The sequence below is a fragment of the Carettochelys insculpta genome, chromosome 1 (genome assembly GCF_033958435.1).
Source record: "Carettochelys insculpta isolate YL-2023 chromosome 1, ASM3395843v1, whole genome shotgun sequence".
Taxonomy (NCBI): domain Eukaryota; kingdom Metazoa; phylum Chordata; order Testudines; family Carettochelyidae; genus Carettochelys; species Carettochelys insculpta.
Genome location: NC_134137.1, coordinates 173,125,406 through 173,148,331, shown reverse-complemented (window position 1 = coordinate 173,148,331; position 22,926 = coordinate 173,125,406). Strand labels below are relative to the sequence as shown.

At 41.6% G+C, this 22,926-nt stretch overlaps 1 protein-coding gene across 1 annotated transcript in view; it reads right to left on the bottom strand.

Annotated features, from left to right (window-relative positions):
- Window positions 1–22,926, bottom strand: part of TMPRSS3 (transmembrane serine protease 3) — a 28,804-nt gene that overhangs the window by 5,712 nt on the left and 166 nt on the right. The window contains exons 2-12 of the mRNA XM_074988651.1: window positions 21,554–21,698; window positions 19,562–19,672; window positions 18,284–18,400; window positions 16,535–16,658; window positions 14,889–15,014; window positions 14,311–14,354; window positions 11,579–11,744; window positions 10,225–10,394; window positions 5,665–5,760; window positions 2,786–2,928; window positions 70–222 (exon numbers count right to left, since the gene is read on the bottom strand). Coding sequence (XP_074844752.1) covers window positions 70–222; window positions 2,786–2,928; window positions 5,665–5,760; window positions 10,225–10,394; window positions 11,579–11,744; window positions 14,311–14,354; window positions 14,889–15,014; window positions 16,535–16,658; window positions 18,284–18,400; window positions 19,562–19,672; window positions 21,554–21,698 — 1,395 coding nt within the window. The remainder of the gene's footprint in view (window positions 1–69; window positions 223–2,785; window positions 2,929–5,664; window positions 5,761–10,224; window positions 10,395–11,578; window positions 11,745–14,310; window positions 14,355–14,888; window positions 15,015–16,534; window positions 16,659–18,283; window positions 18,401–19,561; window positions 19,673–21,553; window positions 21,699–22,926) is intronic.

The following is a 22,926-nucleotide window of genomic DNA, read 5'->3' as shown; positions in this document are numbered from 1 at the left end:
GTGCCATACCTACTTGAAGTAAGAGCAAAATTTCATTACCGGACACAAAACAGGTGGAAAAAAACAAACCTCCATTTGTTCATGTATCCAGTCAAGAAATGAGGTGGTACGACTGTAGACTCCTGGTTTATTTACTTCTGCACAGCCCATCCCAAAGCTGGTAGTTCCCACTAGCTTCCAGACGTTCATATCTTTACATGCCAAGGGTCCCCCGCTATCTCCCTGAAAGACCAAAATAAATAAAACACAAACAGTTAGAGTGGCTATTTACTTTGGAGTGCAGCAAATACTACTGGTTAAAATAGTTTCTTGATGTCTCTCTCTCTTCTGAATATTATGAAGGAAACAAATTTGGAGACTTGGACTTTCACAAACTAGTGGTTTTTCTATGGGGTAGACAGGTATCCATGAAATAACTTCTCCTCTTTGCTGTGACAAAGTGTGCTCTGCCAATTCTTATTCATGCATACAAAGGTGTTGTAGGTGTTAACAACTGGTAGTTAATTATCAATGGGAATGATTTTGTGACAGCACAGTTTCCACAAAATCAACATTTTTATTTTCTTTAAAGTAGCAAAGTCAATATGAAATATTTTGTTTTGGATTTGTTCAACTTGAATTAGCATATTTTGAGTTGTTGAATAAACCGAATGTCTAACAATTTTTATTTAGAGTCAGTTCAACTTTCAACTGCATTTCCCTACTTTGTTGCATTGCCTGATGAGAGTGGTCATTTAGCTCCCCATTCTGTTTTATAGACTGTGCTCCATGGCTGGACCACATCGCCTATGATGCAACAGTATTCTCACAGAGTGACATATTGCATGACAGAAGTCACTTGACGATCTGAGCCATACGAGAAATGTAGTCCAGGTCCATAGAGATGAATGGAGTCATCTGGCAACTTGAACTATAGCTCCCATAAGAAAAGGCACTGTACTAGGGAAATGTAGTTTAATGTTGAACTGACTTGAAGTCAAGTATTCTGGGTCAATTCAACAAATGAAACTACAACATTTCTATTCAGAAACACTGCAATGTTTTGTTTTGATGTAAAATCCTGAAAGTTCCAAATCAAATATTTTCTCATGGGATGGCAATGCTCATTTTTTTTTGTTCTGCTCTATTCACCCATCACACACATGCAATTAGTCAAATGAAAATCTTCCAGAGTATGCACTAGTAGTGTTCAGTGTTCTTATAATTGTGGGGTACTTTTTGCCTATGATTTGCTCATTGTTTAACAGTTTGAGAGATCGGAGCCCTGAATTTAAATCCACATATTGGGTCTTTTTGATGTTGGAACAAATATTACTTCAGGATTCTCTTGGTTATGTGGATATAGAGTCTATTTAGAGATGCATGAGTACTGGGTACCTGCTTTTCCTAACTGCTCTTGGGAGCCTTGGGAAATCCACAAATATCAATTTACATGTAGGTAGGTTGTGGCCCAAGAGGACCCATCAAGAATGATTCACTACTGGAAATGCCAGCTATGAAATTGCAAATTAGGGTTCCCTGACTCGGTGAGTCTAAAGTGCTGCTTCTTTTCCTGGTAGTGTGCCCTTTGTTTATTATGACACTGTCTAGGAACCAACTAAAACTATATGGGCATTCCCGTTCTGCTATGAACACCAAATAATAGATTCAAATAGTCAAATTCTTGATCTACAGTGCTACTAGTATGTCCATGATTCAATGATGGTGACAATACTTGAAGGCACTCTAACTATCCCACATCTTTTAAGCCCATTTCTTTTGCTATGTAACTCAACACTGTGAGCAGTTCCAGAAGGAGCTCTTTGTGTCTGGGGATGCTGCATCCAAGCATAACTATTCAATGCAAACAGCAAGGCTAGTAAACTGGTATATTTCATCTTTTTCCATTGCCCTTCATTTGAGAGCTTCTGAGAACAGGGTAATATTACTGGTTTTACTCTATATTTAGACAACACATAGTACATTGTGGGTGTTCATCTTCATGATCATATCAAAAAGATTACCTCCTTTCAGATCAAAGGCCAGCTAGGTCAAACACTAGCTAGTCTTTATGATGGCCTGGTTGGGTTTTCAGTGTATGTCCATTACTGGAGATCTTACTGTGCCATCAAAATTTTTAGTAACTCTGTGATCACTGGCCATATAGCAGGACTCTTTGTCAAACACACTTCATAATTCATTGCTCCTGTGGTTGCTCCCATAATACAAATAACTAATGACTTTTGGTCACTAACCTGGGCTGAATTTGAATCAGTGATTGATAGGTATTGTGAAATACTCCATAGTTCATTACCAATCCTCTGAAATTTCTCTTTTTAGTTTTTACCTGATCAAGTTCTCTTCCCGGTTTACACATTTCCCACTAGTCAGTCAGCAAGTGAAATGCTCTGGTTGCTGTATGTTAATGATGGGGTTTCTGCCTTTGCAAGTCTTATGAGCTGGTGTAAATTAGAACTCTTTATCTTGCCAGTGGTTGTGAGCAGGTTAGAGTGCTTGGCACCACACTTAAGAACACTAAGAAAAGTCTGGAAATATGTGAAGTACATTTTTCTTTAGAGAACTGTAAATTTACCTTCTGTAGCTGCTGATAAAGTGCACACATTAAAAGAAGAAAGGGAGGTGTACATTATGAATGCAAGCAGTCACAGTATCTCATATATGCACATAGTAAATATTTGCAAAGGTTTGCTGAGAGTTAGGCTGGGAGTTGTCTCCTGATAATGTATTACTCTTATTTTTACAAACAGTGTTAACCAATGCAACTGTAGTTAAAAATCATCCATACCTGGCAGGTGTCCACACCTCCCTTTAAAAAACCTGCACAAAGCATCGAAGAAGTTACAATTCCCCCATAGACATCCCTGTGATTGCAAACCTTATTAGAAATCAAAGGAACACCGGCAAAATTCATGGTCTCTGACGTATCACCTGTTTAAAAATATAGATAATTCTCTTTTTAGAGTTCTACATTTTTTACAGTGCTATTATTTCCTTGAAACCCATGGCCTTTAGTAAAGAGCAAAGGTTACAGGATATGAAGTATCAGGAAGGTAAGGATATATGACTGTGATTTAACCTTAACTTGATAATACACAAACAGGAAATCTAAACATTGGTTCACTTGCCTACATTACCCAATCATGAGCTACAAACATACAGCTGTGAAAGTTGTACATTGTTTGATCCTACAGCTTAACAACTGATGATATAATGAACTCTAGAGCTAGTCAAACTATTCATTGTGTGATGAATAGTAACAAATAGGAAGTCGTGCTAGTCTATACACTATCAAAACAAAAAGCAGTCAAGTAGCACTTTAAAGACTCGCAAAATGGTTTATTAGGTGAGCTTTCGTGGGACAGACCCACTTCTTCAGACCATAGCCAGACCAGAACAGACTCACTATTTAAGGCACAGAGAACCAAAAACAGTGAGCAAGGAGGACAAATCAGAAAAAGATAATCAAGGTGAGCAAATCAGAGAGTGGGTGGGGGGGAAGGTCAAGAATTAGATTGAGCCAAGTATGCAGACAAGCCCCTATAGAGAGGTTGTAGGTCTTTAATAATTCATTGCAGTAGTCTGAGTTGGGGGCTGTAGGTGATGACCAGTGGTGTTCTGTTCTTGGCTTTTTTGGGCCAATCTTGGAGTAGCTGGTCTCTGGATATTCGTCTGGCCCTGTCGATTTGTTTTTTTACTTCTCCTGGTGGGTAATTCAGGTTTATGAATATTTGGTAAAGTTCTTGCAGGTTTTGGTCTCTGTCAGTTGGATCAGAGCAAATGCAATTGTACCTAAGAGCTTGACTGTAAACAATGGATCTAGTCACGTGTGCAGGATGGAAACTAGAAGGGTGTAGATGAGTATAGCGATCAGTAGGTTTTCGGTACAGTGTGGTACCGATCAGGCCATCCTTGATTAGTACTGTAGTGTCCAGGAAATGTATCTCTTGCATGTTGTAATCAAGGCATAAGTTGATGGTGGGGTGTAGATTGTTAAAGTCTCTGTGGAATTCCTCTAGAGCCTCTGTACCATGGGTCCAAATCATAAAGATGTCATCAATGTATCTTAAGTAGAGGAGTGGTAATAGGGGACGAGAGCTGAGGAATCATTGTTCCAGGTCAGCCATAAATATATTAGCATATTACCCCAGGAATACCAGTCCTGAAACCTTTCCCTGCAACAAAGCCCGCTGCCAGCTTTGTCCACATATCTTCTCTGGAAATACCATCACTGGACCTAACCAGGTTACTCACAGAGTCACAGGCACTTTCTCATGCTCCTCTACTAACATCATATATGCCATCATGTGCCAACAATGCCCAGATGCTTTGTATATTGGACAGACTTCTAACTCCCTTAGACAAAGGGTCAATGGGCACAAAACAGAAATCAAAACGCTCCAGAGCCACAAACCAGTTAGTCAATATTTTAATGGAATGGGGCATTCTGTCAATGACCTAAAGGTATGTGTGTTACTGAAAAGGAATTATCGCACCGTTTTGGAAAGAGAAACAGCCGAGCTGGCTTTTATATTCAAATTCGGCACATTAACACATGGTTTAAATCGTGATGGGAACTTTCTGAGTCACTATAGGGGCTTGTCTGCTTACTTGGCTCAGTCTAATTCTTGACCTTCCCCCCCCTCACCCCTCCACTCTCTGATTTGCTCACCTTGATTATCTTTTTCTGATTTGTCCTCCTTGCTTACTGTTTTTGGTTCTCTGTGTCTTAAATATTGAGCCTGTTCTGGTCTGGCTATGGTCTGAAGAAGTGGGTCTCTCCCACGAAAGCTCACCTAATAAACCATTTTGCTAGTCTTTAAAGTGCTACTTGACTGCTTTTTATTTATTGTGTGCACTATGTGGTAATTCAGCCCCTTGTTTAATATGCAAATTGTTTGCAAACTAAATCAGATTATTTTTTTAGTAGATTCATAATTTGTAACCATGGACCAAATTGTTTGGATAAATTGTTTCCACAGTTTGGATTGTTAACAAACTTTTTGGTTTGTTTGGCTGTCTGCTGTTCACACTGCGTGGTTGGTTGCCTCTCTCTCTTCTACTGCTTTTTCTAGGACTTCTATTACCCTGACTTTAACTTGGTTCCACAGCTCGGCTGCTCTCTGACTGAATGATTGAAACATTTTAAACTTTAAACTAATGAACAGTGATTAATTGCTCTTCCAGTGTGAGAGACTATTCAAAAACTTTCACTTTTATGATGTGGTTAATAAAAATGATGATCTCCATCATTCATAGTAAAGTGAACTCCCATTCACAGGTATATGTTTTATCATTCAGCCAGCAATAACGTACATCTATGCAGACAATCTACGTTTGGTTCTTGGAATCATGCTGTACTTCTCTGCTTGAGGTTATAAACAATGAAGACAATCAAATTAGATAAAATAATGCTATTCTGGGTGGTATTTGCTAGAAATGAAATGTGTAGACCTAATTGGAGGTTTCAAGTGTTGCATGTGACTTGTTTGGATCTTCTGCATGTGAGTGAAATTTATCCAAGATTGTTGCTATACTTAGAATTAGCTTTGTTTTCAAGATTTTTCAGAAGATTTAATGTTGCATACTGCAACTGCCAAACACAGTGCTTACTGCAAATGATATTTTTAGTGCATAATATTTATAATGGACATTAAAAATACTTACTTCCTTCTGCTGTAGCTCCCCATCCAGATATCCAGCACATTTTCCCATCTGGAAAATGTTCACCAAAATTAGGCAGACAAATCGGCTCTGTCAGGCCTATTAGAAAAGAAACAATTGCTCTTGAAACACAAAGAGAGAGACCTACATGCAGATGTGGGGACTTAAGTGCATATGTTTAATCCCATATATCCGATACTGACCTCCTTTGTAAAATGCTTTTAGATCTACTGATAAAAAATGCTATGTAAGAGCTCTGTGCCATTGTTGCTATTATTACATTTACTATGTATTTAAGAGTGTCTGTTCATCTGTGCTATGTGTGTTCAAGAAATTCTCTTAAACCATAAGAGTTATGACCATGACATTTGCTATGCAGCTTCCTCTTACCCTCACTGAAACCAAGCGTAGTGTTTGGTTGTGCCTGGAAAGTGAGAAATGCCTGAAATCTTAGGATTTCCCAGAACAGGGAAAAGGAAGAGGACAGACAGGAGGGGACAACATACTTCAGACTCAACACGGTGGGTGAGCGCAGGGAACAGCTGTACTGCAGAGTGACCACTGGGGGCAGCCGCAGCAGGAAAACTGTGGTCATGTAGAGCCAGGGCTTTTCACCCTGCCAGGAAAGGTAAGTGCTCCTCTACCTCAACCCTACCCCCATTCAGCACTCAGCTACAGCTCTCTTCAGGGAGAGCCCTTCTGCCCCCTGCAACTTCCCCGCACAATTAGCACCCCCCTCTCCCAATATGCCATAGCCATATGGGTCCTGCCTCCACCCACTGCAGTTCATGCTGGGGCCAGAAAGAAAGAGCCCAGCCCCAGCCCCCACACTGCTGCTATGCCAGGTTTGAGGAAAAACCCATGGCCCCAACCCCTTCCCTCTCCCTGTTACCAGCAGGCCATGGCAAAAAGGCACAGCCATGTCCCTGCCCACCCCCTGCTTCTGCTCAGCCAGGGAAAAAAGCCAGGGCCAGAGCCAGGAATGGGGCCATGGCTTTTTTCCTTAGCCCAGAAGGAACCAGGGGAAGAGAAAGGCAGGGGAAAAAAACCTTACTTCACTTAAATACCCGAGTACTGTAGGGTCAGTTTGCTAGTATATAATTGGCTCAGGTCCTCGACTGGCATAAATCAGTTTACACCGGCGGAAGATATGTCTTGCCACATTTACAACAAGAAAGCGTGACTTCAGAAAGGCTGAAGCTGCACTAAACGGGTATTTGATAGGAACAACTCATAAAGCTTTTATAATTCCAAATCTGCAAGGGTTTGTCATTATGATTATAATTACTCAGTCTTTACTTCAAGGAGAATTTTATGGGATGTGTAAGGGCTTCAATATTTGCCTTGAGGTAAACATGTATAAAGAGGATGTGCCTGAACTCCTCTGACAGGTAGCTGGGGAGAAGGAGAGACTTCAGGAGCAAACTGCATTTACATGAACGCACTTATTCTGAACATGTTTCTTACAGACAGGAGCTGTGTAATGCCAAGTGATCCACTTTGACAGCTGTTGGGTTACCAAACACTTTGGTACTGACCGCCGGGGTAGTGAAATGTTGGTATCAATGTTGCGGGTATTGTCTGAGTGAAGAGAAGCACAACTAGTTTAGCAAGCCCCAAATGAAGGGGTCACCCTGAACTGGAAAGACCAGTCTAAGCCAGGGGCTCAAAGGCCAGATCCCTGTGAAAGCAGACAGGTGTGGGGTGGGGGAGGTGCCCAGCTAGGAGGGGTGGACTCTCCCGGGAGTTCCCTGGACTAGTTGAACCCATTGCTCCCTGCTCTTCAAAGACAGAGCTGAAGAAGCTTCTTTAGGAGCCTTTTGATATTTTACATACCCAGTAAGAGCTGAAAAGATTTGTGGCAGAGCAGTGTCTGTGCTGTGACTGCTATGAGCTAAAAATCACCGAGACTGACCTGAGGTCACAGCAGGAAGGCAGGTGGCAGGAGAAAGTGACTGATGAGCCGCCAGCGAAAGTGATGAGTTGTTGGCTAGTGGGAGCGACCAGGCAGCAAGGAACAGCAGCTGGCAAGATGGCCGACCAGAGCAAGTGCTCAAAATACAGACCAAGCCAGATGCCTTCTTCCCTGGCTGGGAGGTGAACTCACACAGCTACTGCTCTCAGCCCTAAGTCCTCTCTCACACCAAAGGCAGCCATTGTGAGTGGCTTGTAGTGGGGCAGCAGAGAGAGAGACAGAAAAGAAGACTGCTCCTCCACTCTGAGGTGGGAATCCTGCTTGCAGTCTCTTCCCTAATTAATGTGGAGTGACTTCTCTCCTTTCCTTTCTCCCTTCAGGCTCAGTGCTTGCCCATGGGGAAGTACTGCCCCTCAGAGGCCTCCAGGGTAGTGTGTAATTTTCCCAGGTTATTGTATGGGGGCTCAGTGTTGCCTGAGCTTTCCATGTTGCCCTGTTTAAAAGGACCCCCTGCATGCTGAACATGGCCCCAGTTGTTACCAGCTCCCTCTGGCCGAAGGGTTGCACACGTAACGAAAAACAATCTAGAAATTAGAATTGTCTTCTACCGCAAATAAAATCCACATCAGCATCTCATAAAACTATGATACCACCTCACCTGCTAAAGTACCTATTTAGTAGCAGTATCAGAGAGGTCGCTGTGCTAGTCTATATACTATCAAAACAAAAAAGCAGCCAAGTAGCACTTTAAAGACTAACAAATTAATTTATTAGGTGATGAGCTTTCGTGGGACAGACCCGCTTCTTCAGATCAATAGCCAGACCTTTTTAGTAACATATATGTCATGGGAGCACATCACTGCCCTCTACTGACTAAATTCTCATGGCTCTGCAAGTGATTTTATCTTCCTTCAGGCAGTTTAGGATGTGGGACCTTAAATGCTGTGCTATTTATTTGATGCACTTTACTGCTGACTGCGGTACCACTGTATGTCTGCAGCTGGAGACCGCAGCATTTTTACATGAACTGTCACTAAGGGGAATTTTTCACTGTAAAAGTACCAGTATCACTTCAGAGCTCATAAACAGTTCAGTTTTCCACCCTGAAATTGTCTCATGCTAAGCATCTGGTCACAATATGGAGCCTTCCAAGTTCTCTACATGCAGAGGGGCTGACAGCCACCACGAGCCTCGGGGCAAGGTGGGAGGGGGGCCTGGTTCTGTGCCCCAGAAGGGGCGGGATCTAAGGCAGTTAGCCCTTAGTACTGCTCAGATTACGGCACCACTCCCCGCTATACACCCTTAAAGCCAAACTATCACTAGCAGTGGTGACCAGAGCTCCAGGCCCCACAGCAAATGCCCTCTTTACATCCCCTCCGTACTTTGCCCCTGTCAGCAGGCCTGTCTACCTTCCAGTTGTTGTAGTCATATTGTGAGTAAAATTCAGAGAGTGTCATGTACTGCAGACATTTTATAAAGTTGATGGTAATTCTAACCTATTTTTTAACAAATATGGTAGTTGAGATTTTTGAGGGAAGAACCGACGCATTATTTTCATATAACCATAGAGTAGAAATAACTTATAAAGAAAAGCCATTTGGGGAGCTAGAAAACGTGGATTTGAGACCTGACAACATTTGTAGCTTTTCCCTCAGGAAGAAAGGCACCATCTTTGAAGGGGAGATTAGGTGAGAACAGCAGAATGGGCTCTTTCTACCAAGGTCGCTGTATTTTGGTTCACCAGCTGTGTCAACTGAAGTTGGCACCCTGATTTGAAGTAACAGTGATGTTTGTTTTGTTTTTATTTTTAACCCATCTCTTTAATTGTCTTGACTCTTCTCTGAAATGTTAATACTCTGAGTTTATGGGGGAGCTCCAGGCAATTTTAGCTGTGAGATGGAAGCCGGGGGAGAGGCTAGCTTGCTCTATCAGTGATAAGAAAACAAGTTGGGAAGAGTAACAGTAAATGGTTCAGGTTAAGTACCTTCCTCCCTTTGCGTGATTTCCAGCATCCCACATGGCTCTGATATTCATGCATTAAAATGGTAACCCCCTGTAAACAGTATATAAATGGACTGGCAATATTTTTAAAAACTAGTTTGTGTCACTTAATATTCATTTCCATGTGAATTAGCTATATTAAGCGTCGGATATATCCTAGTATTAGATATTTTGGGACTACTCCATCTCACTGTAAGCCTAATCCAACACCCATGGAAATCAGTGGGACTTTCTCTATTAATTTCAATAGGCATTGAGTCATGGCTTTTGAGATGATAACATCTGAGCAAACAGCTCTGTCTTGTCCCTGCTTTGAAGCAGAAAGGAGCCTGCCCTTCAAAGTTCAGATACAGTTTGGATCCAAATCCAAACTTCTGCAGCAGTTTGACAGTGGTGGGGTGGGGGATGTTCCTGTTATAAGGCCAAATATAGACATGTGGATTGGATCTCAGCTTCCCCAGAATTCATTAGCGGTTCCCCACTAAAGAGAACAGGAGTTTTGCACTGACTTCCAAGGAGCCAGGATTTCTCCCCAGTATTCTGATTCAGGCACATTTCTGTTTCAGAGGCTTCACTAGGCTGCATTATTAGAAATTCCCTCTAACTTTTAATTTAAAAAAAAGGAACAAAGAAAGAGGAAAAATTACCATTGAGAGCAAGTGGCGCTGCCAGCTTCATCAGTGCTATATCATTCCCCATTGTCTTCGGTTTATAATTTCTGTGGTATATAATTTTTTCCACTGAATATGGATTAACTGAAGTGTCTTGTTGAGTCACAAAACCCACCTGCACACTCCATGAGCTAGGCAAGTACAAACTGAAACAAAGAGGTGAGAGAGAAGGAGAAAACTTTAACATGTTAAGTTTGAAAGTTGTCTACTGAGCCTGCATGCAAAATTAACAGGAATCAGAATGCTTGTAATCTATCCTACTTATCAAATATTCAAACACGAATCAGCCGTGTTTTAAACTTCACTTCATACACAAACATACACACAGGAATAGGCTCTGATTCTGTGGGTGCTCCATCTCTGGTACAATGAAGAAAAATAATAGTGGGTGCTCAGCACCCACCAGCAGCCCCCTGATGAGCTCCTTCTCCTTCCTCCAGTGTCTCCTGCCTTCAGCTGCATGCAGGAGGCACTGGGGTGGGGGTGGATTAGCAAGGGCAGGTCAGTCTCAAGGGAAAGGGCAGAATGGAGCCCGGCAGGGATGGAGAGGGGTGATGGTGTGGGGGCTGGAGGAGAGGGGAGGAGTAGGGGTACAGCCTGGGGTGGAGTGGGAGTCAAGCACCCCCTAGCAACTTAGAGAGATGGTGTACAGTGACTAGCTGAGTACATATCTAGCAAATTACGCTAATGCGCCAAAAGCTGTACTCGCTCTCTTTCTGGCGCCGAGTAAAGTGTTGATTCTTTCTACAAAGACTTATGTGGTTTTGCATCCTGCCTACTTGAAAAACCACCTCTCTCCCGGTGTGACACCAGACTGGTTGAGACCAGTTCGGTACTCAAGTCACTGGATTTATTTAAGGTGGCTGGTAGCAGGGCATTTTCTGGAGCAGGACCCTCATTCTGGAACTCACTTGTTCACCACTATCCAGGTCTGTTGGCCTTCAAGGCAGGCAGTAATTCCAATCTCTCCTAGGATTTAGCCTGTGATGCTAATTATGGGTTAGCTAATGTGCTGGATTGGGACTCAAGCGATGTGTGTCCTACTACTGGCTGTACTACTGATTCTCTAATGAGTACTGGCCAAGTCACAGATCCTTAAACTGTGAGTTCCTCGAAGCGAAGAGAAGAGCCTTCCGATACTGGCATGCAACATGATAAAATAATATGGAATAAATCAGTAAAAAAGGATAATGCTTCTCTCCTGTGCAGAACTTTTCTTCAAAGTCATTTGTCGCTCTTTTTCCGTTATTCATCTCCTGCCTAAAAGCATCTGCCCCTCAAGTTGACTCAGCCAGGTATATGGAGGCAAAACAAATAAATAGTTACTTACTCATAAACACAGTGGGCTGCTGTGACAATCCATGATGGGGTGATAATGGATCCTCCACACAAGTGGAATCCTTGAAATTGAAGGCTGACCTGCCAGGGCCATTGCTTGGGTGATGATGCATTTCCACCAACTATTCGGGAGCCGTACCTGGACCTAGTACCACACTCTGTGTGGATGGGGAGATGTACTTCATAAGTAAGCAAATCCAAAAGGAAGGTGGTACAAAATTGATTTACACAAACAATATTGTGCTAGTGGCCAGCAGTGAAGAAAATTTGGTCAAAGTCACTGATGCCTGGATGAGGAAACCAACAAAATGTGGCCTAAAATTGAGCGAAGAAAAGACTGAAGTAATGTGAGTGGCTTGTAGAGAACCAGGACAGATGAATGTCAACATCAAGGGCCCAGGCCTAAATCAGATTTCTATTCTGTTTAACAGCAAATGAAGAAATTAACAGAGAACTGTGAGCAAGGCTGCTGAATGTGGGGTAAGTCTGATGTAAGATAAGTTAAGTGATTTATGATAAATGGATGCTCAGACTACTTGAGGTACATCTATACAAAACCAGGGGGAAAGCAGTTCTTCTCTACAGACCAGAGAAACGGATGACCAAAGAGGACATGAAACCACTGAAATGAGATGTTTGAGGGCAGTAAGAGGGGGATATTGCTGGATCATGTACAAAACTATGTCATTAGGTATGAGACCAAGGTTTGTGCTATCACAGAGAAGCTGTGAGAGAGGACTCTGAAATGGTATGGTATGAATGAAGGATGGATGAAGGGAATTTCAGTGGGGAGATACCTGAGACTAGAGTTCATTGGTAGAAAACGGGAGAAGATCCAAGAAAATGGCTGAAACACTGTACAGGAGGATTCAGTAAAGATGGAATGAGAGTTAGACCAGCAAGCTTGGAAATGACTGAATGGCAGCCTGATGCTATCCATCTGGAGAAGAGGGGATATGTTGTCTCATCTCCTATATGACTTGGTAGTATGTGGCTGAGGGAGGAGATATTTCTTATGCTGTGGATCATAACACTACCTCCTTCACTGGTAGCAGACGGTTCCTCAGGAACATGCGGTATATCTATAACTGCTAAAATGGCAGAGAACTTTCAGCATTATTGAGAGAAATAGGTTTGTTCTTGTCTTGGGGAGGAGTTTTGTCTATCTTTCTCAGAATTCTATGTCAAGAAGGAAAGTCAGGGTTGACTGTCTTGACAAGACACACTGAAACCCAATGGAGTGCAGTCTATACTCTCTGTCCTTGTGGTGTGCCATAGGCCAGGTCTGAAGATGAATGATGAACCTATTTGTATCCAAGTCCAGCTGGAAAACCAAAAGAAGTATGACATGAGGAAGAGACATTCACAACCAGAGGCTGCGGTCCCTTTATCTCAGAAGGAGGCTAAAAGGCCTCATTTATGTCTTCTCATACCCACACCCTACCCTCACAAATGAAAATAAACATGGCTAAAGGCAATTGTATAGGTATAAGCCACTGTGAAAATAATCACCACCTCTTCCAGCCTCATGTCCTGATTCAGACCCGATTTAAATGTAACTGGAATTTCTTCTCAGACTGTCAACGCTCACACAAACAAAACACAGTGCAAGCAGGGCCTAGCCTAAACTAAAATCCAGTCCTGCCAAACACACCATCTGACAGGAGGGAGCTACAGTCATTCTAAGAAGGTAACAAACACCCTTCTACTGTCTTGGTGGAATTTCTGTCTATGATGTTTATGTATCACTTGGGACTTAGATGTTAATGTTAGAAGGGACCCACATCAGGACAAATCCAGCTGAAACAAAGAACCTTCTAGTCTTTTTACAGGATGGCCTGACCAGGAGGCTCGAGAACAATGATTTTTTGGAAAAAACAAGTCAGCGACTGCCATTATATTGCACTGTAAGAAACCCATAATAGAAAGTGGTTATTGCTGTCCTTCTGGTTAAATCCAAACCTCTTAAGGAAGGAGAGAAGTTAGATGTGAGTAGACCCTAGCCGGGAATAATACCCAGGCTTAGAGCTGAGATCTGATCTGCTTCTATTTGCCATGCAAATGGAGACGGTCCCACTCTAAACACTCTCTGACATGGAAGGTCCCAGAATAAAAATTCATAGGTGAGACAAAAATTTCCCTTTTTCCTCCCCAGTGATAATTAGCTGGAGTTATACTATCCATTCACTGACAGAAATCATTCAGTACCCCTAAACATTTGCTTCCTCACTTGTATATAAATCCTCCCCATGGATGCTTCCAGTCCCCATTGCCTGCTCACCCCACATCTTTCTCTGACATTCTATAATTTCTTATCAAAACAAAAAGCAGTCAAGTAGCACTTTAAAGACTAGCAAAATAGTTTATTAGGTGAGCTTTCGTGGGACAGACCCACTTCTTCAGACCATAGCCAGACCAGAACAGACTCACCTAATAAACTATTTTGCTAGTCTTTAAAGTGCTACTTGACTGCTTTGTGTTTTGATAGTGTATAGACTAGTGCGGCTTACTCTCTGTTACTATAATTTCTTGAAACTTTACTGACAGGTGGCAGTTCTTCCTGAACATCACAAAAAAAAAACAAAAAAAAGACTGCTCACTGTTTACAACATGGCAATGTACTCCAGGCTTTTCCTTAGATTCTTTCCCCATGTTAGCCAACTGCAGTGTATGTAACTGATGATAGTTTTTGACCTGTTACTTTCAATTTTCACAAACACTTACCCAAACACTTTAGGATGATTACATTGCCTGAAGTACACTCTTCTCTAAGATGAAAAGACAGGGGTGTTAGTTTTTAAGCATGCTCTTTCATTTTCTCAAATTTCTGCAGTATATATTTGGTTTTGTTTTTAGGGTCTAGTTAAAAGAATAGATACTAATAAGTGTTGTGCATCTTTCTAGATATAATATGCATAAATACCCTGTGTGTAGGTATGTGCATTTCTTTGTTTATATACAATACAACTCAGAATATATCTACAGATTCAGAGGGCCTGATCCAAAGTCCACAGAAGTCAAAGGAAGTCCTTAGTTCAATTTTAGTGGGCTTTGGATCAAGCTCCTAAAACACATGAACGCTCATTCTTTGGGTAATGAGTAAACAAGCTGTGTATGTACTTGGGCAGGTCTCTGCTATACTTATGAAGACCTACTTGCCTGAGAAAATATGTAACTTCTTGAGAAAATAAGCCACCATAATCTATTAACAATTTTATCCATTATTTAAACTGTTTCTATCACCATATATACTGATTTGTTTAGTAACCTTCCTTCATTTCATCAAGCAATCTGAAACATACCTTAAAAGTGATGCATTGTATAAGGAAGTCAATCGACTGGCTGATAACCAGTGACTGTCAGAAACAAAATGTCTTTGGAACTCTTCTTCAATTGCAGACACAGGCATATAATCTGAATTCACGTAACTGCAAATAAATCATAAACTTAGTTTGCTTATTCAGAATTTCCAATAATACTTTTAAGTAACTTAGTGGGACTATTACTAAAAGATTCAAAGCAGTAAATATACAAGTCTCATGCTAGCAGTATATAAAGCAATGTACAGTCATCATTCTAAAAGGATGCCTTGTGATGCCTTTATAGAACTGAGAAGAGAAGAGACTTCTTAATTTGGCAGAGAAAATACATTTTCCTTTGCTAATTTTCTAAGTTCTAACTTTTTATTTTTCATTGCTCAGAATTTTTGCCATATTACCATAATTTCTTCTTCCCATGCTAGAATAAAACAATTTTTATTGTAGAACTAAAAATATGTAATTATTTTTATTTAGCATATTTTGTTTTTCTTTCATTTTACAAATTTTCCAAGAGAACAGTGTGAATTTTTTTCAAATGTATTCATATAATTGTTGGTCTGTGGGTAGCTCATTTTGAATAGTTGTTAGTGAAATTTAATAAATGTTAAGTTTTAAAATTGTCTACTGTGCCTGTATTGGCCACACTTAATTGTACAGAGTCACTTTACACTCATCCCTGACTATAGGAGCACAATTGATTCCTAACGTTTTGCTCATAGGCGAAAACTCGTAAAAGGGACACTAAATTCCTACTAAAATACTTGTAAAAGTCTCTGATTGGTTCCAAGTGTTCGGAGTGGCAGCAGGTGGTGCTGCTTTAGAAAAGTAAGTGAACCTGGAGTTGGGAGGGAGTTAAAGGCTTGGGGCAGTTTGGGGCCATGAGCAGGAGGGAGGGTAGATTAAAACCTGTAGGTGGCTCAAGTGGAAGAGGTGGTGGCTTGTTCCTCCTGGCTGCACGAGAGGTACTGGGGAGGGGGTGCAGGGGGGGGAGCCAAGGGGTTTGGAAGGGAACAAGATGGGGTGGGTGCTGGGAGCAGGCTGGGGGGGTTGTACTGGGAGCTGTGGCCTGAGGGAATGTTGGGACGGGGGGGGGGCCTGCTGGTCTCCCCGCCCCCCACCAGGGACCCCATGGCTGGAGTGGAGCCAGCTGTGGGGCTGCCACTCTTGCCGCTGCCGTCCCCACCCGCCCCCACCAGGGACCCTCCAACTCGAATGGAGCCAGCCACGGGGCTGCCAGTTTCTCCGCTCCGCCCCTGTTGGGGACCCCATAGGGCTGCGGGTCTCTCTGCACCCCCCCTCCCATCGGTGACCCCGTGGCTGGAGCACAGCCAGTCACATCATATTTTATCCTAATTACAGGGATCATTTGTTTTAGTAACCTGTACAGTCATATTAACACCATATAAAAATCAGAGGAGATTCACTATACAAGAGAATTTCAGGTACTCTAGTCAGAGTACAGGGAATGCCATTAAAATCTTAGTACTGTGAGAATAAAGTTGGTCTATGCAGCAGATAGAGCTTGATAGGGGTTGAGTCCAAACCTGGCCAGCCTTCCTGCAGGAACTTATCACTAGGGAAATGTATTTAAAATGTCATTTAGAGATTCTCTCATTATTATTCAGTACCTTGGGAAACCCAGGCGTTTACATGTAGCATTTCCCTTTTCATCATTCCAGTCATCCGAGCAGACTGTCCTCCAGGAACCAAAAATGAACAGCTGAAGCACTGCTTTCTTTCCACTCAGCCTGACTGAGGGAGGCAGAATAACAAGAAAAGCACCAGTAAGATACTAATCAAAGTAGCTTCTGTAGCTCTTGCTTTATCCTGGCTGCACTACTTGTCTCTTCTGAACACTAGTTTCTTTGAGATAATTCCCCTGTATCTTTTCCCAAATGGAAAACTGATTTCCTTTACCTTCTTCACTACTTGACAATATACTAAGGGACACCCAGCAAATGCAGCTTCAACAGTGCAGCCTGATGTACCTGGCCAGTCCCTATATAAATGGACAAGTATTCAGAAAGTTTGCCAGAATTCTAGTAGTAATGGAGAGATTCATGGTCTGACTTTTGGAGTTTCTTGGCAAGTGCCTGCCATTTGGAATCAGTGAGAGCTTCAGATGCTCTGAAACTCAAGCCCTAGACAAGTGACTTTGAATAAATCAGTTAAAAGTAATTGTCACTACATTAGCAATTACTTTTGCAGGTGTGTCTTGCCAACACGACCAGGAAATCATGAAGAAATTTTTCCTCAGCTCAGATTGGCAGAGACCGTGGGGGTGGAGGTGTTACCTTCCTTTGCAGGCTAGGGCACAAGCCCCAGGGATATTAAAATTATTGTGAATGATGAATTCTCTGTAACTTGAAGTTACAATCCCAGTAACTTGGCCACAGTTTGGAGTCTATTCCCGGAGTAGGTGGGGAGGTTCTGTGGCCTGCACTGTGCAGGAGGTCAGATGTTGATGACCACTCTAGTCCCTTTTTGCCGTGGGTATCTATGAGCCTAATAGATTATGTAGTACCCAGAAGCACAGAGACCTCATACTAGGGTGAGTGAAGTCTGTGCTCTACAGCCTCTACTGAGAGCCAGCTGGCCTTTAGCTCATGTGGTAGAGCACAGGGCTTTGGCCCCTATGATTGCAGGTTCACTCTCTGATCTGTTGGCATTACAGTTAGGGAATAATGCTGTGGGACATAACATTTCCCCTAATTCCAAAGCACAGTTCTGCCCTGTGGTCTGTAAAGCTCCAGTTGTGGAGAATTTACATGGGGAATGGTGAGGAGTGACAACATACCCTGACCCTCCTAAACGAAAGGAAGAGATCCAGGCCAGGATTTGCATGTGGCTGTCTAGCTCCAAAATGTTAAGATAAGAGTTTCATTCATGGTGGGCAGGTTGAAATAGGGAAAGGGCAAACCTTTTCTAAAATTGTGTTCACAGCTTAGGGTTCCAAATTGTTGTTAAAACAAACACCGTGTAAATAATATCAAATCACAAATCCACTTATTTGAAAATTAAGCCATCTTTCCCTAGCTACCTAACACTAAAATTAGGGTTCATATGGTCCCCTCAGCTGTTGAAAACATCACAATCAGCTACTATAAAACAACACAGGAAGGACTCATTGAAAGTGATGGTGAGGCGCCGGGAGTTGCTACAGGGTTGAGTCGGAATCCTGAACACGCATCACACAGGTGGCAGCAAGGTCAGTCACTGTACTGAGCTCTCATGTCATCTCATTGTGCGCACTCAGCTTTCATGTCTCTCCGTCCATCTCTCCCCTACAGGTTTGATAGCGCGCATTTTGCTATGGCATTCCAAATGTTTGGCTACCAAGAACAGTTAGAAGTGAGCCATAAGAGAAGAAAAATTACCACAGCTGTACTCATCCTCTCCTCCTTTACAGTTAAAGACACCATCACACCTCGCTGATTGCTGGATACACTGAAAAGACGATCTGCATCGAAACTTCCCAATACAGTTGTACTGGACTGCCGGGAATTAAACAGAACATGCTAACAGGAATGCAACAAGATACTAAGACCATGAGAATGGCCGTACTGGGACAGACCAAAAGTCCATCTACCCCAGTATCCTGTCTTCTGACAGTGGCCAATGCCAGGTGTCCCAGGGGAATGAACAGAACAGGCAATCATCAAGTCATCCCTCTCCGGCACCCATTTCCAGCATCTTACAGAGGCTAGCGACACCTTTTCTACCCACCCATAATTTTGCTTATTTTGATTATATAGCCCCACGTCTGTGGTGTTAATGAAAAGATAACTCCTGCATTCGCTGAATGTTGAAACACAGTCTGGAGGTTGGTACACTGGGCTGCTAAATGTATCCATTTGCAGTGGCAACTATAATGAAATAGCATTGTTGTTGATTATGGCTTCTTTGCACCCTCTCTAATCCCCAGTCTGCATTTCATTCTAGGGAGAGCTTCTGGGTATGGTACATATGACTGGCTCCTCATCAGCAAAGACAGAAAGGAGAACCTCCACAAGGATGTAGTGCAGAGTTGTTTCCTCCAATGCATATCTCAGCCTTGTAAATCTGTGAATTTTCTGGATGTGTGCTAACACTAATAATTCTGTGTCTGTACTTATGACCATAGGCAACTTCCTAGGTGCAAGTAAGCTCCTTCTTTTTTCCTGTTCTTATCTTTTTGGATTGGGGGAAAGGACTTTAGAGCACTCAAGCACAGCAATGTCAATCTTTTGTAAGTATATATAAAAAAAATACAGGAAAAAATGGCATACTTTGCCCGAAACCACATCCAGGCTTTATTCCTCAAGCACAAAAGCTGTTTCAATGTTTTTGTTTTTAATGGGGATCATTGTGTCGAATCACTGACATCAGTGTTTCGGTCAGTTATGTCTTCAGTTACAGTATTTGCCTTGAAAGATTATTACCGTTTCAGGTTTCCCAGTGTTATGAGTGTAGGCTGTGCCAGCCTTCCACCTTGTGTGCCAGAGCCATTTTGTTCATACAGGTAAATAAAATTTAAAGTCAGCACACCACAAGGATTTTTTATTTCAGTAAACAATTTTGCTGGCAGTTTAATTCCATTTTCAGCAAGGGGCTCATGAAAAATTAAGTGGCTGAATGGTTAATTGAGAACCTAATAAATAACTAATTGTACTCACCACCCAGCCCAATGGCAACGGCTAGGATTACTACAAGTAATAAAACAAGGATAAACGGAAGAAACCTTAGTGAGAATAAAACATGGCACTTCGAAGATGGCTGGATGGCTCCTAGAAACCAAACAAAAAGTTAGAAACAGCAGATTCCATGAAATAAACACCAGCTTACATTTTCAGTGAAAACAGTCACATTTTAAAATAGACTCAAGATGTAACAGCTCCATTCATTTGTTTAAAGGAGTTGAGAGCATTCAGAACCTTGTGAGGAATGGTCTGCACTTTAGGATTGGGACATAGACCATTGAAATCCAAGGAAAGACTCCCTTTGATCTGAGGAATTAGGATCGGGCTGTTAGTGAGAGGCTGGATAGGCTCAGCCCCAGTGAGCTCCAAATGTGACTTCTAAGCAGGAAAACATTAAAAAGTACATGTCTCTCTAAAAATTAATGACATTGAGAAAAGAAAATTTATAACTTATTAATATAACCAAATCTGAAATACGTGCAGGATCTACAGAGAATTTTCAAATAGATTATAAAGCTCTGAAATGAACCAAAAAAAAAAAATCTCGCCAAAGACCTAATGGGTGAGTGTCACTCTTAAGAAAACTACTGCCAACAAATGTCTTCTGAATCTCTCTGTATGAGCTCAATACTTCTGATGCTCATCATCTCTGGCTGCATGCTACATTGTGCGCCGTATTCAGGACAACTGAAATCCAGTGAAGAGGAAGGAGGGGCTATAGGTCCACTTATGACAGTGAGGAAGTAAGTCTAGCTGCAGCATATTGCATTCCCTAAAGTCTGAAAATTAGGTTGTAGCATGAGAGACTGAAAGTTAATGAGAGATCCTGAAGATTAAAAGAGAGGCAGGGCCAAGTCAAGGAAGGAGAAAATTGGCCAATGTTTTGGAACAGCTGGCCCATATATAAAGACAATAGCAGAAAGCATAAATTCAGGGGCAAGAATAAAGTAATAGATTTCTGGCTTTTGCCGCAAGACTAATTGAAGCCATAAAAGTGGAACTATAGATTTAGAAAACCAAAGGCCAAACTTAGGGGTGATTTTTTGTGAGCTTGGAACTAACTGACTTGGTGAAAATAACACAGCAAATCAATGGTTGAGGTACTTCTGTGAAATGGATTAAAGAGCAGGAATCCACAGCAGTGGTTCAACAAGAAAGACAGCAGTTTCCACTGAAAATAATGGATGGTTTTGTGGAAAAAAAATCTGGTTTGAGGTACTACGCCAAATCCAGTGTAAATTGAGTGTGAAACTTAGCCATTTACCTACCTGGGAGGTCTTTGGTCTTGACCTGTGCTGCTGTGGCCACTCTACCACTAATCTTCCCTTTGAATTTAAAGCTCATACAAAACTGCTGAACTTCATCTCATTTCATGTAAAATCACAAACAAATCTAGTTTCACTCAATCCCGTTCAGCGAAAACTGAGCTAATCTCTTAAACAGACAAAATACGAAATTAAGTAAATGTTATCTGGCCTCAGGTGTCATGATGAATATTTTGCAGAGTGACAGTAGTTCAACAGTCTGTATAAATGAACATCTCTTTATCTGACCTTGGGGCTGATTCTGCTGTCATTGGAACTAATGTGCATTTTGTCACGGGTTTCAATGAGAGCAATATATGGCCATAGAATGTAACCAACAACTGTCCTATCCCCGACCGACTCTATTGCATTGCCTTTTTCTAATGATAGTGATTTCCAGCTATGGAAGGTTCCAGAACATTCAAAAATAGGTCATATCTGAAGTAAGAACTAAATCGACAACTAGCAGGATGAAGTTATATGAATGATGCAGCCTTGCAAAAGTATCGTAGAAACACATCTGCCCAGGGAAAAAACGTCCTTGCCTACCCTTACCTGATGAAGCTAGTGAAAAATAAATGCTACTTTTCTCAATAATTAAAAAAAAAGGTATTCTGTGTTTGTGTAAGTATGTACATATTACAAAGGTATGCAGAATCCCTACCCTGTCCATTTGCACTGGGATCTACTTTTGCTTGTTGTATGCTGAAAAATCTTTTGTAGAAAAAATTAACATCAGCTACTGGCAATATGTCTTCTGTAATAGAGGTGATTTCAAGATTTCCGGTGTTGGGATTTGTCTCCGGTACCTGGATCCACAAAGAACAGAAGTCAGTTTTAAAACCAACTAGTCTTTCTGACCAAACCACTCCAACAGCTTTTTATTGGTGGTGATTTTGTTTTCTTTTGTTTTTTGCGGAGGGCCTCTGCTTTGAGCACGCTTTCGGAATGAACAGTTGATACCAAGCAAATCCTGGAACAGTTTTCAGGCTTGCTCTCTGCCTAAAAATGGAGTCATCCTGCAAAATGCTGATTACTTCTGTGCATCAATGAGGAGCTCATAGTCTCAGAGGGGCATCTGTGTTTGTCTGTAGCTACACAAATAACAAGCAGTCCTGTAGCACCTTAAAGACTAATGCATTTATTAGGTCATGAACTTTTGTGAGTTAGACCTACTTCTTCAATTTGAAGCAGACAATCATCTATTATAAAATCTGAGGAAGTGGCTCTTACCCACGAAAGCTCATGACCTGATAGATTTGTTAGTTTTTAAGGTGCTACAGGACTGCTTGCTATTTGAGGAGCTCATGCAATTAATTCCCATTGACTTTCGTGAGTGTGTGGGCACTCAGAAACTTGCACAAATGACTCTCTAATTAGCAAACATTAACCAACAATTTACTGAAACTAAAATGCTGCTCAAGTCTGCCTATAACCACAGTAATTTAGAGCAATTCATTCACCACATAAAAAAAATTCTGACAAGTTCCTTCTTAAATGTCAAAGCACTTTCTACAGAGTGCTTTTTAATTGCTACTGTAAGTGTAAAAGCATGAGTTATGAACTGTGCAGAGCCTGCTCTGATCTGACTTCCCATTTAGCTTATGCTGAAAAATGTTTGCAGATCACAGACTAAAAATAAAAGGCTAATATGTAATTCTGGGTACATAAACCTTACATTTTATAATTCACATGAAGGTATAGGGTACAGAAAACCAAGGTATCTGCTGCTGGAGGATCTGTAAAATCAATGACATAGTGAGTCACAGTGGTGTAATCAGGAGCAACTGCACTGAAGTCAAAGGAGGTAGTATGCTGTAAATCTAGAATCAGGCCCAGGCAATGTTTGCCTTAGACAGAGAATACTTCAGAGCTTTGACACCAATTTTTAGGGAATGCAGAATATCTTTTCACCAACCAGCTAGCGTTACCTATCAAAATAAAATCTTTTTCTCATTCTATCAGCTACAGTATACATTACTGGTTACTAAACATATCAAGTGTTGTTATACAAAATACTGTTTTTAGGGGGGAAAT